This window comes from Cyprinus carpio, chromosome A4 (assembly GCF_018340385.1).
Source record: "Cyprinus carpio isolate SPL01 chromosome A4, ASM1834038v1, whole genome shotgun sequence".
NCBI classification, from domain to species: domain Eukaryota; kingdom Metazoa; phylum Chordata; class Actinopteri; order Cypriniformes; family Cyprinidae; genus Cyprinus; species Cyprinus carpio.
This window is the reverse complement of record NC_056575.1, coordinates 4,004,553-4,021,995: the sequence shown is the minus strand read 5'-3', so window position 1 is coordinate 4,021,995 and position 17,443 is coordinate 4,004,553. Positions and strand designations below refer to the sequence as shown.

Below are 17,443 nucleotides of genomic sequence, written 5' to 3'. Positions count from 1 at the left end.
GCACTCTTGATTCACATAATTCATCATGCAAGATAAAATATTAGGAACATATGAAGGGAGAAAAAACACTTTAGAACGCAGGCGTTTCCTGAGACGTCTCAGGTGGCGTCCTTTTTTACTTTAATGTGCAGTTTTTTTTATATGTAAGTCGACAGTACTTGAAATGTAACCATACCCTTATGAAACAATAATACATTTCCATATATGGGAAATTAGTGCTTATATTTTTTCAATATAATATATGCATGGATCATGTATGGCTATATATTTATGTGTACAAAAAAATACAGTAGTGCAGGAACTATTTTTATAGCTTTATTGAAACAATTTCTCTTTCATGAGTTAATGCATGTCTTAGTATTACACTGTGACTGAACACATTAATAAACATTTCAGTGTATTGTAAAAATGCTTGAGTATTTTAATTTTTTTTTCCAGAACACAAAGCATTTAATGCTCACTCCTGTGAGTCTTCCATCAGTGCGTCTGGATCAGAGTTCTCTGGATCCACGGGAGAAACCATTTCATCAGGTAAGTTCTGATTGCATAGCGTGCTACATGATATTGTAGGTGAAGCAAAGAACTGGAATAGATGAGATTCAGCAACAGATTTGTATTCTTTACGGTGGTGAATCTGTGTTTGATTATGGTTGTGTATTACTTCTTGAGTTACTAAACGTACAATTTTTAGAATAAAGTGAGCATAAAATAGTTATGAATTGCCATGAGACTGCTGTTATTACTGGTACCATAGCATTTCAGAATTTTACGAGTTATGGACATTGAAAATGTTCTTTTTGTTTGCTTCCAGGAACAGATTTGGACAACACTGCTCTTAACAAGCGCATCAACTTCATAGGTAAGGGACCAAATATACATTTTAAAAATAATCCGTCTTATAATGTTGGCCATGTGACTGCTGCACTCCCATCATTTTTAGATTAGGTATCAGGTCTGGCAGACTCCCTGTGCATGAAAAAAAAAAAAATTTTTAGTAATCAAATAATTGTGACCATGTGAACTCCTTGTGCACATGTCAGATTTTCTTCCATTGAAGAATCAGAAATCATGACATTTGGAAATTCATGTACATTTAGACTTTTTCTATGATTATTTTGCTGAAAATATAACTTGTAAAGAGAAATGTAGTAAATAATTACAAAGTTAACTTCATGGGTGTTTCTAATACAGCGTCCATTGGAGTGACCGTAAACTCGACATTGTTTTCTCTGCTGACTGCGGTTATCATTCTTTCCATATTTTTTTTTTAGAGCTATGAAAACATCATTGAGTTTTTTGCCATTGAGCAAATGGGGATGCAAAAAACATGTGGTGGTCTCCCACTAACTTCTCTAGAAGTTCACCCAACTATGACTTCTGCTGCTGAGAAACCCAGAAACGTGAAAGAGGTCCATTACAAAAGTACTGATTTTCCACTAATGGCTTCAATATTTCATGACACTCGCATACACATTTGCATTCTCAGACCTACTGAAATTTATTAATTCTTGGGCCCCAAAGAAAAAAAAAAAAAATCCATCTTGTTTTTCAGATTCAAGCTTATTTGCATTTGAGAGTCTCAGCATTGTTCTATACTGCAATGCTTGTACTTCCAGCCCCAGTCTCTGAAAACATTAAAACAGACATTAGTAATAAAATATGCAGTTTCACTTTGCATTCACCGTTTTAAAAACCATTATCAATATTCAAATTGACAATATTCAAGAGAATAGTAAAGTTTAAAACGTTACAAATCTGCTGCTTGTAGTTTGAAATGATCTTCATTATGCAGCTCTGTAATAATTCCTGGTAACTTTTTAGCATTCCATAGTCAAATGTTACTGTATAATTGACCATAACCATATATTTGATAAGCTGCCCTGAAATAAGCAGGCAGCCGATCATTCTCAAAACAAACCCCTTCAGGGTTGTATGAAGCTTGCAAGGTATATTTACCCAATAAAAGTCACCATTATCCCTCAGTTTACAGAATTCGTTTAAATCATTTGGAGAGCGGTACTTACTCTGGTTTTTCATGGAAGCTTTCAGCACCCACCAGGTACTTCTGGTTTGGTAAGTTGAACTCAATCCCATTCATGTCAGGAGTCCACTCACAGTTAGCAGTACAGCGGCTGTTACTTCTGCAGCAGTAAAACTGCCAGCTGTGAAGAAAAAAAAAAAAACCTGGTATTGACTTCAGCTCAGGTAAAGTCACATCAAAATCACTCCAAAAGTCAGAGCTCACCGCCTGTCCTCGTTCTTGCTGTGGTAGGTGCTCATTCCTGTGATGATGTGGTGCTGTGGACACTCGTAGGTGAACGTTTGGTTCAATTCATTGATGTTAGGTGACAAGAAACAATCTACACTAGTATCAAAGGTGTCTTTACAGCTGAACTCCCACGTCAGGTCTTCATTAGGGTTACCATGTTGGCTTGGTTTATTCATTATGCAAGGAAACAGTAAGAAGCAGTTGAATTTTCAACTTGATGTTCTGAACGTGCCTTCCATTTCGTTACTGTAGTATTTTTGAGAACGCTTAAAGTTCCTTTGAAAGTGGAATATTGACTCCATGCATGTTTTATGGCCAATAGCTTTCGTTTTATCATAAAATGCATCATTTTTGTATATTACGTTGACCAATGACATTAACTTTTACTTCAGTAACATTAACAGGATCTATACCTTCACAGAAGTACAATCTGCTTTTTACTCACATCTTTATGTGGGATATCGACTGTCCTGCAGAGCACTTAAACTCTAGAGACTGGTCATAGTCGCTTTCCCAGTGAAACTCTGTGGGATTTTGTTTAGACTGAATACTTAACAAGCAGTTCTATTAATTCATAAAAACAAACAGTGTTTCATTAAGTTTCCCACCTTGTCCACTGGCCACAATACCCGTCAGCAGTAGAAATAAAGCAGCTCTCCCCATGGTGTTGTGTGAAATTACAAGACAACTTGAGAGAAACGTGCAGTTTTTATAAAGACCTCAGTCCTTATGGTCACATACGTGGGATCTTATCATGTTTGAACAGGTGGAACTGATTTCTACCATCCAGTAGTGCTGCACGATTAATCGAATGTGATTGTCAAGCACATCTCGTCAATAAAGCTGGTTCTGTGATTAGTAAATCTCCAGCACATGCTTTCAGATGGAGCAGCATTTACTACTGTAGATCACTGACAAGCTACGCAAAATCGCGTTCATAATCGCTTATGAAATCAAAGAAATCGTTCTGCGATTATGAAAGCTGTAGCTTGTCAGTGTACTACGGCTCTGTGTAGTAAATGCTGCTCCATCTGAAAGCACGTGAAAATACCACATTTAATTACATGTTTTTACTCCAAACTAACTTCATAACGTCAGTCGAGTGTTTGAAATAAATCTTTCTGTGAGAATAGAATAAGGCACGCAACATATTTCATATTATTCTAAGCAGTGATAAAGGCTATGTCGATTAGCATTGTATTATTATATACTTTAATACAAAAATAAGACGAACTCAGATAAACCATATATTGTCATAGTCGTGTGTTTATTAGTCACGTTGAATTAATGAAAGCAGTTAAATCTTCTGTTTATTCAGCTGCAGCAATTGGCATTTCCTGGGTTTCTTCTGCGAGGAGTATTTGGAGTTTCAGCGCGAGAGCGCCCTCTGGCCTTCGGATGGAGATTTACTGCTGATCACAGAACCGTGCTTCACTGAAAGATACACGAAAATCGCAGCTTCTATTTAAAAGCGATTTATCGCCTTTGTGATTTAATTTTGATTAATCGTGCAGCTCTTCCCTCCCTGTGATTTCTCTGGAACAGACCTGCTGTGCTAAAAATGATAAGACTTAAATTTTAGGCAGAAGTTTAAGTTGTTTAAATTTTTTTTTTTTTTTTTTGCCATCAGTGTCGTTTTACAGATATAAAGCACAAACTTCTCTGCCATTTATGCTCAAAAAATCTTTGATGCCTTTTTTCATGAACATACTCTTACTTTCTTCACTTCTTAAAGCTGCAGTCAGTAACTTTTTTTGGTTAAAAATGATCTGAAATCAATATTTGAAAAGTACATAACCAGTGGTTAAGTTGTATTTACAACACTGTTCCAGAACAGTTCAACCCAAATATACAGATGTGTCTACAATACGTCTGTGTAAAAAGGCTATTTCTATAAAGTGGGCAGTTCCAACTTTGCAAGGACAGTCTGGCGCTTCTGACTCGCAGCCTGTAAGTAAATTTTTTTATATTTAACTAATTTGCCACTGATGATTCAAATGCAAGTTTTGAGCAGTGTAGAGTAGCACTTGTTGTTTGTCGTTTCTCAGATCACAAATGCGGACATGGTTTTATGTTTACGTGGCACGATACACAGTGCATAAAAAGACAGTATAAGTCATTATAATCGGTAATTATGTCCCCACTGGATGCAACAAATGCCTCGTTTGAATGGGTTTGATTGGTTTTGTCTCATCGTGCTGGGAGATGGCATTACAGTATGTTAAGGGGCGTAACGTTTCCGTCACATGCTTGAGGCATTCAGCCAATCACAATGCACTGGATAGCTGGCCAGTCAGCATATACCTCGCTTTTTCAGACCAATGAGCTTTGTATAAATGGATGTGTTTCAGAAAGGCGGGGCATAGAGGAGCAACAATAATGTACATTATATGGAAAATGTTTTTTTTTTTTTTTTTACCTTAAACAGCATAAACACATTGCATTACACCAAAATAAAGTTATTTTTAGCAACGTCATAGGATCCTTTTAAGACTAGAGCACCCTCACTAATTTCAGAAGCACCCTCAGTGATTAGGCTATTTCTGGAATCTGGTTGACACTTTATTGTAGGCTATAACTACAAAACCACGAAATACAGATGCACCAAATAAAAATTTTATAAATGCATTTACAACTTAATTACTTAACTAAAATAAATAACTAGAGAAGGCTGACTATTATCAGCTCCATTTAGTGAGAAAAGCCTACTCTTCACCTGAATTAGAAAAAAAAAAAAAAAAAAAAGATCTTCTGGTCTTCAGTGATGTGAGGACAATGTTTGACTGTACACGCAATCTGAGCGAGAGCAGAGCCAATTCGTAAAAGAACAATGTATATTTAAAAGCACATGCGAGTGGAGAGATTCATCCAGGCCCACAGCCCAGACATCTAGGCTAAAACAAGGCTAAATTTGGGCTGTCAGTGAAAATTTAATAGACGTTTAACCATAGCCTAAGAATAGACTAGTCATCAAATAGACAGCTATAATGAATGCCTACGTATATACACACACACACCTAATAGACAACGAAATGGCAATCCATCCAAACAAATTAAATATACAGCTTTTATTAAGAATCTAAATTAACAACTTAGACAACTTAAGACAATACAAAACAATAAAAATACAAAATAATGACAAATTATAAATTTTATAATACACTTAATATAAATTGTGATTTTAAAAACAAAAAAACAGGAATTATTAACAACTTAAGATAATAAAAATTACAAAAAAATATTTTAAATAACTTAAGTCATTAAAAGAGAAAATCTAATACAAATCAAGAGCATGTTATCACACTTAACACTACGGATAAATAAATTAACCCTTTTGTTGGTTTACTTATTTTAACAAATAAAATGACCAGTGAACTTAATTATTGGTATTATTTCTTGTTTAAAATGCTGCATTCTTCAAGTCCAACTCTGTTGCTACCGGAAAGTTGTTCACAGCATCTGATCTCACGGCAATTCGTACATATTTTACGAGGTGGCTAATTCGTACGACCACACTCGTACAAATTCATACGATTTGTCAAATCGTACGTATTTTACGAGTTGCACATTCGTATGAATTTGTACGAATTACCTACACCAAACCCCGCCCCTAAACCTACCCGTCACTGGGGTCTAGGCAAATCGTATAAAATCGTACGAGTGAGGTCGTACAAATTCGTACGAATTAGCCACCTCGTAAAATACGTACAAATTGGTCGTGAGATAGCGTTGGCATCTGCCAAAAAAAAAAAAAAAAAAAAAAAAAAAAAAACTATTTTTTACTTTAATTACACTAATTGTGACAGGGAGTCATTCTCTTTTGCTTGGATGCCAACTTAAAAATGAGAGTATCACCATTCAGTTGGTTTAAAAAAAAAAAAAAAAAAAAAAAAAAAAAAGCTCTCTGGTAAATGTTGTGTTTTATACACATACCTCGAATGACTGAGAACAATGCAGTCTATTCAAATGCCTCTTTCTGCAGCAGACCACCCCCCTTCATGTTGAATTTGGACATGAGGAATTTAAAAACCCTAGAATATACAGACTGAGGTGGTTAATTGCGGACAAAGTTTGATATTTTAAAATTGACCACTAAAGGAATTTTAATATTTCTGATCTGCATTGTAACCCGAGTATTGACACCAATGTTTGATTTGTTGCACATTTTGTAGGCTTTACCTGTCCAGCATCCTTCTGGCACGGTCTTTAGGAAGTGTGTTTATTTTAATCTTTTCATCTTATTTACTACATTTTTCATTATTTTTTCAGCAAAATAATCAGTGAAACGTTTAACAAATGTACATGAACTTAAAAATGTCATCAGCATGATTTGTGAATTAATGGAAGAATATTTGACATGTTCACAGTTACTTCAATTATTTGATTACTACTATACTACTTTAACGTTATACTTATTTTATCATGCACAGACCAAGGGAGTCTGCCATACCTGGTACCTCATTTTAAAAAAAAAAAAAAAAAAAAAAAAAAAAAAAAGTGCAGAAGTCACATGGCTGACATTTTCAGATGGATTCTCTTTAAAAATGAATATTTGGTCCCTTACCTATGGAGTCGATACACTTGTTAAGAGCAGTGTTGTCCAGCTCTGTTCCTGGAAGTTACGTGATCCATCCCAACAAGCAATAGCAGTCATCTCAACGTCTGTTAACTATATACCCGATAGTCCGGCTAGGTGTAACCCACTTCTAGCCCAAATAACCTTGAATTTGGTTTCAATGCCCTAGAAGCTTACCAAACTATGACTTCTGCTGCTGAGAAAGTCAGAAGTGTGAAAAGTCCATTGCAAAAAGAACTGATTTTGTTTCCACTAGTTGCTTTAATATACTTAATGACACTCGCATGTACACATTTGCATTCTCAGACCTACTGAATTTATTCAATTCTTGGGCCAAAAATAACATTTCCATCTCGTTTCAGATTCGGGATTATTTGGATTTGATAGTCTCAGCATTGTTCTATGCTGCAATGCTTGTACTTCCAGCGCCAGTCTCTGAAAACATTAAAACAGACATTAGTACTGAAACACGCAGTTTCACATTTGCATATCCATCAGTTTACAGAATTCATGTTTAAAAACCATTTGGAGAGCTGTACTTACTCTGGTTTTTCATGGAAGCTTTTAGCACCCACCAGGTACTTCTGGTTTGGTAAGTTGAACTCAATCCCATTCATGTCAGGAGTCCACTCACAGTTAGCAGTACAGCGGCTGTTACTTCTACAGCAGTAAATCTGCCAGCTGTGAAAAAAAAAAAAAAAAAACCACAACCCACACCTGATATTGACTTCAGCTCTGGTGACCTCAAATTCACTCCAAAAGTCAGAGCTCACCGCCTGTCCTCGTTCTTGCTGTGGTAGGTGCTCATTCCTGCGATGATGTGGTTTGGTGGACACTCGTAGGTGAATGTTTGGTTAAATTCATTGACGTTAGGTGACAAGAAACAGTCCACACCAGAATCAGAGGCGTCTTTACAGCCAAAGTCCCACGTCAGGTCTTCATTAGGGTTACCATGTTGGCTTGGTTTATTCATTATGCAAGGAAACAGTAAGAAGCAGTTGAATTTTCAACTTGATGTTCTAAATACATGTTCCATTTCATTACAATAGTATTAGTTTTGAGAATGTATATTTAAGTTAACTTGAAATCGAATATTGAGTCTATGCATGTTTTATGGCCAACAGCTTTCATTTTAATTGTAAACCACATCTTTATTTTCATGTACTTAATTGACCCATGACTTAACTTATTTTAGTAACATTAACAGTATCTATACCTTTACACAAGTACAATCTACTTTTTACTCACATCTTTATGTGGGATATCGACTGTCCTGCAGGGCACTTAAACTCTAGAGACTGGTCATAGTCGCTTTCCCAGTGAAACTCTGTGGGATTTTGTTTAGACTGAACACTTAACAAGCAGTTCTATTAATTCGTAAAAACAAACAGTGTTTCATGAAGTTTCCCACCTTGTCCACTGGCCACGATACCCGTCAGCAGTAGAAATAAAGCAGCTCTCTCCATGGTGTTGTGTAAAATTACAAGACAAGGTGCAGTTTTTATAAAGACCTCAGTCCTTATGATCACATACGTGGGATCTAATCACGTTTGAACAGGTGGAACTGATTTCTACCATCCAGTAGTGCTGCACGATTAATCGAATGTGATTGTCAAGCGCATCCCATCAATAAAGCTGGTTCTGTGATTAGTAAATCTCCAGCACATGCTTTCAGATGGAGCAGCATTTACTACACAGAGCTGTAGGTCACTGACAAGCTACGCAAAATCGCGTTCATAATCGATTATGAAATCAAAGAAATCGTGAAAATTATGAAATAGTGACGCAAAGTCCGATTCATTTCCGCGAACCGGTTATTTTCGGACAGATCGGCTCATTGAACTGGTTCAAAAAGCCAATTCATCGGTTCCTGACGTCATCAAGCAATAACATCTCTACATTTCTTTTCTAACAACTCAGTGCAATGTTTTATCAATGAAAAATTAAAATAAGTCGTTTGTGTCAACACATAGCCTACTGAAACATTTAAAAAAATAAAGTTATTTGTGTGAAAGCATATTGCTGATTTTTACCATATAATTCACTTAAGTTAATGGTGTTTGTGGTCACAGTTTCATTCGCTAATCCTTTATGTCAGATACGACTGACTGACCGATATTGACTAGCCTAACTTGCAGGCACGTGCACACATAGACATCAAAGGGTGCTTGAGCACCTGCCTTTTTCTTCCTCGAGAGAAAGTGCCCTTTTTTCTTTTTTTTTTTTTTCTTTTTTTTTTTATAAATTAATATATGTATATATGTGTGTGTTTCTGTTTGCGCACAGCTTTCTTGTTCAAACAAATAAAAAAACTAAATATCTGGTCACGGGGCGGGAAATGTTGAGACTCTGTTGAGTTCCGATGCCTTTCTCCCCTCCGTGTCTCCGTGCAGCACAGCAGTGTAGCACACATTGATCGGCACATCACAGACAGACAGAGAGCCGCAGAAGTGAACCCTCCCTCCCTGTCCAGTTGTGTTTGTCTTGGTGTGGAGGTGAGTGGTGATGAACAACAGACTAAGCTACCTGTACCTCGAATTTACTGCTAATTATCCAAAAGGCAAATATAGTAAATACAGTAAAATTAATAACGTCATCAGAATCGCCACATTGATATGCAAATCAGGCGTTAAGTATAATGCGCTAATTTGTATACATATGACACATGGCATTGCAGATGAATAGGGTAAACAAAATAACTAAAGCCTATCACCACAGAACTTCCCCAGTTATTAGTTATTAACTTACATCAAGAGACTTTTCCCTTGAATTGTGTATTTTGGAAATGTCCTTTCCATTAGAGCAAAAGAAGACATGAAAGCAAAATAGACCAAAATCTCAAAATTGAACAGTACTACATGAAGTGTCCTGCCTTAAAGAATAACTTCATAATTTTGATCTCCGGCTCCTCATCTAATAACTATCCATTCTATTAGTATGTTGTATGCTGATAGATTTTACCAACCCTCCCTCAAATGTGAAACAAAGTTCTTGTCACCATCAGTTTGTGTGTGTGTGTGTGTGTGTGTGTGTGTGTGTGTGTGTGTGCGTGTGTGTGCGTGTGTGTGTGTGTGTGTGTGTGTGTGTGTGTGCAGTAATGTAATTATACAACACTGTGAACTGATTATTTTGTAGACATCTGTTGAAAAATGAAACAACATGAAACAATTGGGTGAGTGTGGGGAATTAAAATAAATTGGTAAGTCAGAGTTGTGTTAATATATTTAACGTTTTGTTTAGAAATAAATTGAAATAAATATGAGAAGTGCCCTTTTTTCCACTTGAGCCCCTGCCCCTCAAAATGTCTGTGCACGTCACTGCTAACTTGGATAAGGTTTCAAAAAGTTTCACACCTACTGCACACATTTCAGACATTAATGCACAAACGCGAATATGTTTTACATGTCTACAGTATAAAGAATGAATAAACCAGTCTTATAAACTCCTCGATTTCGCTTAAGCAACTTTAAATATAATATGCATGCACAATAAACTATTGTAAAATTTATTTACATCACTCGACAGAAAAAATGTAAATTAACAGTGATAATAAGCATGTTTCCAGTACGCCCTCGGGCTTGCACACGCAGTATCGTCATCTCGCTCATCAGAATCTTCGGCCACGGCTCATTCGGTTCTTGTTGAGTCCTCGGTAATCCTCGGCAAACTTCGACAGTTGGTTGAACCGGCTCAATCGGTTCTTTTTGAGTTGTGCTACTTCGGCTGTGCATCCTGCGTCATCAACGCGGAACTAAAGTTCGATTCAGTTCGATTTGTGAACCGGTTCAAAAGAACGGCTCGTTCAAGAACCGAACATCACTATTATTAAAGCTGTATGCATATCTTGTCGGTGAACTACGGCTATGTGTAGTAAATGCTGCTCCATATGAAAGCACGTGAAAATACCACATTTAATAACATGTTTTTACCTATGGTTTTTACTCTAAACTCACTTCATAACGTCAGTCGAGTGTTTGAAATAAATCCTTCTGTGACATTATGTGGCTTCTTAAGGCACACAACCACTGATATTTCATATTATTCTAAGCAGTGATAAAGGCTATTAGCATTGCATTATTATATACTTGTCGTAGTCGTGTGTATTAATCACGTTGAATTAATGAAAGCAGTTAAATCTTCTGTTTATTCAGCTGCAGAGATAGGCATTTCTTGGGTTTCTTCTGCGAGGAGTATTTGGAGTTTCAGCGCGAGCGCGCCCTTTGGCCTTCGGATGGAGATTTACTGCTGATCACAGAACCATGCTTCACTGTGAAAGATACACGTGACAATCGCAGCTTCTGTCTAATCGTTACTTTTGTTTGGTTAAAAATGATCTGAAATCAATATTTGAGCAAGTATATAACCAGCCAGTGTTCAAAACTATCACCTTACTTTAGCCCGATTCACATCAGTTAGCTTATAATAATGTTTTTTATTTTATTTTTTATTTTATTATTTTTTTTGAGTGGTACTGGTAGGAATTCACGGACAATTTGAGCATGCCGCTGCGTCATTACGTCAGGTCTGTAAACATAAAGAAGTAGTCCCGGTATTGTGCCAAATTTTGACCCCCTGCCAAATTATTACCTCCCTCGTTCAAATCGCTACCTGATTGCCTAATCCTAACCCCTCCCCCAAACCTACTCCTAAACCTACCAATACTAGGGGGGTAATAATCTAGTAGGGGGTCAGAATTGGGCACAACACCGGCTAGGCTTTTAAGGTGGAGGATCATTTATAGCCTTTTCTCACAGCAACTGGAATAATTAAATTTATCCAGAAAGTATTATGTGTTTATGAAACACATGTGACTGAAATTAAATTATATTCCAGTTTTAAATGTGCATCTGATTACAGATAGCATACATGCATGGGATTACACAATATTTGTATTTTAAAGAGAACCAATTCAAAGGAAGAATAATTTGAACTGATCAGTAAAGTATATAAAACATAAGCCTACTGGCACGCTGAAATAATTAAAACTAGCATTCAAATAAAATGGTTTTGATTGCAGGTAAAACAGATTTTGCATATTCAAGTCATCTAATTAAGAGAATGCACATAACTGTACAATAATCTGGAACCTTATAACTGAACAACATTGTGACAAATTCTTACATTTACTTACAAAGTCATATAGTTTACATTCATTACATTTTTTTTCACATGCATTTATGCATATGTGTTCACTCAGAGGGATGTTTCTTTGGAGTCTCTGATTTCTGTAACGGGTGGCTGGAATGACAGGATCTCTGTAAAAGTGTGTCCTGCAAAGTAAGAGACAGAAATGACAATGAATCAGAACCAAGGAGTCTTCATGTGTTTCTCATCTCTCTCCTACATTATTCATTCTTTACCTCAAGCCATAGAAATAAAACCTAGCAATTCTCTTATTTTATCATTTAACTATTAAGATGTTATCGCATACGTTTCCACTGATCGAGAGGCATTTCTGTGTTGTCCATAGAGTGATCATAAGGCAGGGCCTCCGTCTCTTCCTCAGGTTCTCTGAACTCTGTAAACAGCGGGAGCTCAAGCGCCTCTGCAGCACTCACACGTTTTTCTGGATCCAGAACCAGCATCCGCTCCAGAGCGCTCACCGCTGAAAAAAAGACACTCATTAGACACGAATAACTCTTAAAATTTACCCTAGCAGTGTAGCAAAAGAAAAAGGGCTTACCTTCTGAACTGGCTTTAAAGAAAATAGTGTTTAAGTCTTTCTTTGGTACTTTAGGTAGACCTCTGATGTAGTTTTTCGCCTGTTTTGGTGGATGCAGAAAACACACATGCATCAGTTGTGCAATTGCATGTCTGCATGTGTGTGCATGCAATTAATGAATCTTCCCAGTGTTTCTTATTATCTGTAATACACTCACATCTTGGCTCTGTAGCTTCATGATGAAATCCGGTGATGGCGTTCCTGTGATTTTCATGATCTCTCTCAGCTGGTCCAGATCTACAAGTCTATGTCAAGGACTCAATGATACAATAGAGGCAGTACAGTTAACACAGACATCATCTGTTAAGTCTCTACTGTGGATTGTAGTAAAGTCAGTTCAGTTGATTGGTTTTCAAATGTGCAGTGATAGCTACAGTTAATTACTCAAGCAAAGAACAACATATTATTTTTCCATTAAATTAAATCAGTCAACTAATCATCATAGTCACTAGAACATGTGAAAGCAGGTCTCCTGAAATTCAGTGACTTTGCAAAAAAAGATACGGTCATTTCCTTTAAAAAGTGGCTTTCCAAGCAACATCTCCGCCATGATGCAGCCCACTGACCAGATATCAACTAAAACAGAAAATAATAATCACATCAGTTGTTAAAGCAGCTGGTTATAAGTTCTTTCTTAAATTGAAATGTAAAATTCACACTAGATGCTTAGTAACAATTAGATGTAACTAACTTGGCAAATTTGGTTGCACCATTTGTTCTTAAGGCAGAATATAGTAATGTATAGTTGCATAATATGACATTAACCCTCAGTGATCCAAAAAGCAGCCTTTAAATTTGAAGGCAGAAGTTATTCTGCTGTGAATTTCAGTTTTTCATTGATTCTAACTTCTTTTGTCTCTCATAGCTAATGGTAAAAATACATTTCTTTTGAAAAATAATACTACTTAACCATGAATCACATAATAGGTATGTTATAGGATAAATAAACACTGATGCATAAAAAAATATGGAAAAATTTATTTTTAAAAAGTTATGGTAACACTTTATTTTAAGGAACCATTTTCATTTTTAACTAGTTGCTTATTATGATGCATATTACTAACATATTGTCTGTTTATTAGTACTTAATATATATTATGCTTAATACTACTACTACTAATAATAATAATAATAATAATAATGCTTTATTCTGCATGAACACATTTTAGATCCTTTAACCCTACCACATAACTAACTTAAAAACTACCTTATTAACTATTATTAAGAGGCAAATGAAGAGTTTAAAATCATAGTTAACAGTTAGTTAATAGTGAGAATTGGTCCTTAAAATAAAGTGTGACCAAATTTATTTATTATGATTGATTTTATTTGACATGCAAAACAATGCATACAGAGTTGCACTGTTTAGGTTGGGCTCGTGCTGAAGAGCCGCTAACAAAGTAATTTATTCACATAATGTTCTCTCTCTTAAAATGTAAATGAATGTAAATGTCAGCATTATATCATGCACGTCGAAAGCATTGAAGTCTGTCGGGTAAAATGAGTTTATTGATGCTAGGTAAAAAAAATATTAGGAAAAAAAATGTTAGCCTGAATGCACTGTTAGTCGCTTTGGATAAAAGCGTCTGCTAAATGCATAAATAAATAAATAAATGAATGAATGAATGAATGATGCAATTCATTCAATCTGCGATCAATCTGGATTTTATTTAAAACATTACTTCTGGTTGGAGGCTTCCATAAATGTTTAGTTTATTTGTAGAGCTATGTTACAATTCAGTTTCATGGTGCAAAGCAAAAATATTTAGTGTGTGTGTTGTAACTTGGTGCCCCTTTACGTCCTATGTCCTAGAGGGACATCTAGTGGTTAGTCGATGTAATCGCTGTATTTATTTGCACAAGTCTCTATAGGTAGTGTATCTCACCTGTTTGTGAGTAGTGCATCCAGTTGAGGATAACCTCCGGTGCTCTGTACCAGCGGGTCACAACATAACCTGTCATCTCTGAATCTGCCTGACGTGCAAGTCCAAAGTCCAAGATCTGCACACAAAATTTGCAGTTTTTACACTTGTCAAGATTTTTGAAACTCCTGCTATTTAGGAAAGTTGATGTAGACATTCATTTAAATTGCGCTGCAGACCAAGCTGGTTTAATACCTTCAATTCACAGTCCTGGTTCACTGCCAGATTTCCTGGTTTGAGATCCTGAAGAAAGACAACCAAAGTAGACATTTACTGTAAACACAACTAATACATATGCATCTAAGGTAGTAAAAATGCTCCTACTTAGCCTGTTTTTTAAAGAAACAATAATGCACGCCTTCATACATTTTCTCAGACATGATAAAAGAGAAGAGATGGACAGAGAATGAATGAACATTGGGGTTGAATGAAGTGGTCACCCAACCCCCTCTGTGCATCTATTTAAACTCTCTGAGGTCACTTACCCTGTGAATGATTCCGGATGAATGAATGTACTGTGGAAAAAGAGCAAGAGCGAGAGATTTATAGATACCACAAAGCTATAAAGAAGGACATAATGTTTCACAAATGTGATTGTGTGTGTATCTGTGCCTAACCTTCAGACCCCTCAGTATCTGATAGACCAAATACTGCACCCTGTCCTCCGATAATCTCTCCATCTTCATCAGCTTTCCCAAATCAGTGCCCATAAATGGCATCACCAGGTAACTGAGAGAGAAAAAAAGACGTTAACTGCTGTTTCATTGTTGATCTGACAGAACTTTGAACAATTGCTAATGATCTGAATTACATAATGCTAGTTAATATTTTTAATGGTAGTTTATGTGTTGACAACAAAATCTAGATTTGTAGCTTTTTAATAGCATTAGAACTGAAAGAATTGACTCACAAATCCTGAAATCTGTCCAACAAGATTTCCGAGGTAAAGACGTCCAGCAGTCCAATAACCTGCACAGTTGGTTAGAATTAGATATTAGGGTGCATGAAAAACATTAATAAAATAAATACATGCCAGACTTCTTACAGAGAGGTGAACAAGGTCAAAAAGCAACCTTATGAGATTATTAATTAATGACACACAGTTCTTTAATAATGTAAATGGTAAATGTAGATGTTGGTAACATACATTCTCGTGTTTCATGTGCTTGAGCAGTCGCAGCTCTCTGTAAGCACGCTTGGCGAACAGTCTGGACTGGAACGGCCGGTGGAGCTTCTTGATGGCCACCCGCACTCCTGTCTTACGGTCAATGGCTGAACTTTGGATATATTGAGAAGAGTATGATCAATGCTTGACATTTGTCTTTATAACCACCTACAAGACCATTAGAAGGTTGAAGTCCACCATCCGTGAACACTGCATAGTCACTGCATGTTGATTGCATTTTTCTACCTCCACGTCTGGACATGACGATGTGGTTAGGAAAGAGGTCGTGGACGTAGCTTAATGTGCAATAGGTTCATTACTCAATCTGAAACTTGAGCAATTTGGACAAGTGAAAAATCTATTAAAGTGGAAAGCTTGCTGAAGACCAACATAATGTCTTTAATTCGGCAGCTTCTGCTTGTTAAACGCAGACAATGGCATCAGCAGGGAGGCTTTGTTAGGTGACCTCTTGTCTTGCAAAGGAAGAAAAGTTTACAGAGGTTTCACAGTTTCACCCAGATAAGCCATGATGGAAGTGTATGATACAATTTTAAAAAAGAAGGCAAATCTAACAGTGATCATTGAGCATTGCACAGCTTCCTTGAGAAATATCCTCCTTATCTACTGATCTCACAGAGCCAGTAGACTGTTGCTTTGTCTCAGCATGCAAACTAATTTTAACTGAATTAAACAAAAGCTGAAGCAGTTGAAATGCTGTGAAGACAACGTTTCAGCAGCCACTAAAGTTAACTTTGGAATTTAGCACTAAATAGACTCTCGCGAACAGAACTTGCGTTCGTCAGCGGTAACCATAGCAACAGTACGCCGCTCGAACTTAAGTACCGCTATTTCTAACAAATGTACAGCACATTTATATACACCATGTGGGCTATACCACAAAAATATTAATATGAACGCTGCATTGTGTAAGACGAATTTTGCACTAAATTCCGACAACTACGGAACAGAAATTGTTTTTAAAAGTAGATCCCCTGAAAGTAACAAAATAATTGGGAAACGCTAAAAAAGTATGAACTTTAAAATACTAATAATGCACTTACCAAACCGTTCCGTATGCTCCGGTTCCTATCTGAAGGAGATCTCTGTATCTCTCCGGCACGTCCCAAACGGTTCTGTTTATCTCCTGACGACAAAATCCTGCCCTGGTTCGGAGCGACATCCTCAGAGAGTGTTGAAAGTAATGTCTCTCAAATGTAACTATCCTTTTTACGTTCTCATTGTTTATCGGATATTTTGATAAAGAAACTCTCAGAGAACGAGCGCAGACGTAGCGCAACTTGGAGAGCGCCGGTAGATTTGGGGGCGGTTCAAAGTTTCCAGTTACGCACGGGAGTCTCGCTGGAGTAAACATTTGATCATCGTAAAGCAGCCTTTTCAGAATGTTATCGGATCTGTAAATGAGATTTAATTGACTCCTTCTTCTAGTTTTAAAATACTTAACATGTTGGGTTTCGGGAAAAGGGTTGGTTTTATTAAAAGAGATGGTGAGGGGGTCGTGGATACATATGCTAAGTGGACACTGGCTGACTCACAAAAGGAGAAAGACCTATCCACTCCCACCGAAACAGCTGAAGGCAGTTTTTATCTTTGTTAAAAGGCATGCATAAGCCCAGAAGGAGGGTGCAGATACATAAGGGCTAAGTGCTTAGGCAACATAACCAGTACATCTGAACAACATCAGAGAAGTGACAGCTGGTTTGTAGCAAGTGGTTAATATATGTTTAGCACTGTACTGGACTGAAAGCAGGGCAGTGACGTTCATTTACAT

The 17,443-nt window shown here is 36.7% G+C and overlaps 3 protein-coding genes across 4 annotated transcripts; all 3 read right to left on the bottom strand.

The window, feature by feature from the left end:
• Positions 1-302: 302 nt before the first annotated feature.
• On the bottom strand, positions 303-3,033 carry LOC109069609 (hemagglutinin/amebocyte aggregation factor-like). 2 transcript variants are annotated; one of them, XM_042748150.1, is made up of 5 exons: positions 2,878-3,033; positions 2,715-2,793; positions 2,246-2,431; positions 2,025-2,162; positions 303-966 (listed from the first exon to the last, which is right to left on the bottom strand). In XM_042748150.1, exons 1-5 carry the CDS (start codon positions 2,930-2,932, stop codon positions 942-944), a joined length of 483 nt encoding a protein of 160 aa, XP_042604084.1. In that variant the 5' UTR covers positions 2,933-3,033; the 3' UTR covers positions 303-941. The 2 variants fall into 2 exon arrangements, with proteins under 2 accessions (XP_042604084.1, XP_042604076.1); XM_042748142.1 differs by lacking the exon at positions 303-966 and adding an exon at positions 1,474-1,625.
• Positions 3,034-7,138: 4,105 nt separating this feature from the next.
• LOC109069598 (hemagglutinin/amebocyte aggregation factor-like) lies at positions 7,139-8,411 on the bottom strand. The gene is made up of 5 exons (XM_042748134.1): positions 8,257-8,411; positions 8,094-8,172; positions 7,619-7,804; positions 7,389-7,526; positions 7,139-7,280 (listed from the first exon to the last, which is right to left on the bottom strand). The coding sequence occupies exons 1-5, from the start codon at positions 8,309-8,311 to the stop codon at positions 7,235-7,237; spliced, it is 504 nt and encodes a 167-aa protein (XP_042604068.1). The 5' UTR covers positions 8,312-8,411; the 3' UTR covers positions 7,139-7,234.
• Positions 8,412-11,769: 3,358 nt separating this feature from the next.
• LOC109065580 (mitogen-activated protein kinase 12-like) lies at positions 11,770-17,133 on the bottom strand. The gene is made up of 12 exons (XM_019082548.2): positions 16,716-17,133; positions 15,637-15,766; positions 15,400-15,458; positions 15,107-15,218; positions 14,975-15,004; positions 14,685-14,732; positions 14,454-14,568; positions 13,072-13,143; positions 12,725-12,804; positions 12,529-12,607; positions 12,277-12,450; positions 11,770-12,115 (listed from the first exon to the last, which is right to left on the bottom strand). Exons 1-12 carry the CDS (start codon positions 17,024-17,026, stop codon positions 12,039-12,041), a joined length of 1,287 nt encoding a protein of 428 aa, XP_018938093.2. The 5' UTR covers positions 17,027-17,133; the 3' UTR covers positions 11,770-12,038.
• Positions 17,134-17,443: the final 310 nt, after the last annotated feature.

Bases quoted from the DNA above. Each gene is read 5' to 3' on its own strand.
- LOC109069609 (XM_042748142.1), bottom strand. From the start codon at position 2,932: ATGGGGAGAGCTGCTTTATTTCTACTGCTGACGGGTATTGTGGCCAGT. The intron at 2,794-2,877 runs GTGGGAAACTTA...AAAATCCCACAG, and splicing joins TATTGTGGCCAGTGGACAAG to AGTTTCACTGGGAAAGCGAC. The intron at 2,432-2,714 runs GTGAGTAAAAAG...GAATAAACCAAG, and splicing joins TCGATATCCCACATAAAGAT to CCAACATGGTAACCCTAATG.
- LOC109069598 (XM_042748134.1), bottom strand. From the start codon at position 8,311: ATGGAGAGAGCTGCTTTATTTCTACTGCTGACGGGTATCGTGGCCAGT. The intron at 8,173-8,256 runs GTGGGAAACTTC...AAAATCCCACAG, and splicing joins TATCGTGGCCAGTGGACAAG to AGTTTCACTGGGAAAGCGAC. The intron at 7,281-7,388 runs GTAAGTACAGCT...TAATGTTTTCAG, and splicing joins AGCTTCCATGAAAAACCAGA to AGACTGGCGCTGGAAGTACA.
- LOC109065580 (XM_019082548.2), bottom strand. From the start codon at position 17,026: ATGTTTACTCCAGCGAGACTCCCGTGCGTAACTGGAAACTTTGAACCG. The intron at 15,005-15,106 runs GTTAGGCACAGA...CTTTTTCCACAG, and splicing joins AGATACTGAGGGGTCTGAAG to TACATTCATTCATCCGGAAT. The intron at 12,608-12,724 runs GTGAGTGTATTA...CCACCAAAACAG, and splicing joins TGAAGCTACAGAGCCAAGAT to GCGAAAAACTACATCAGAGG.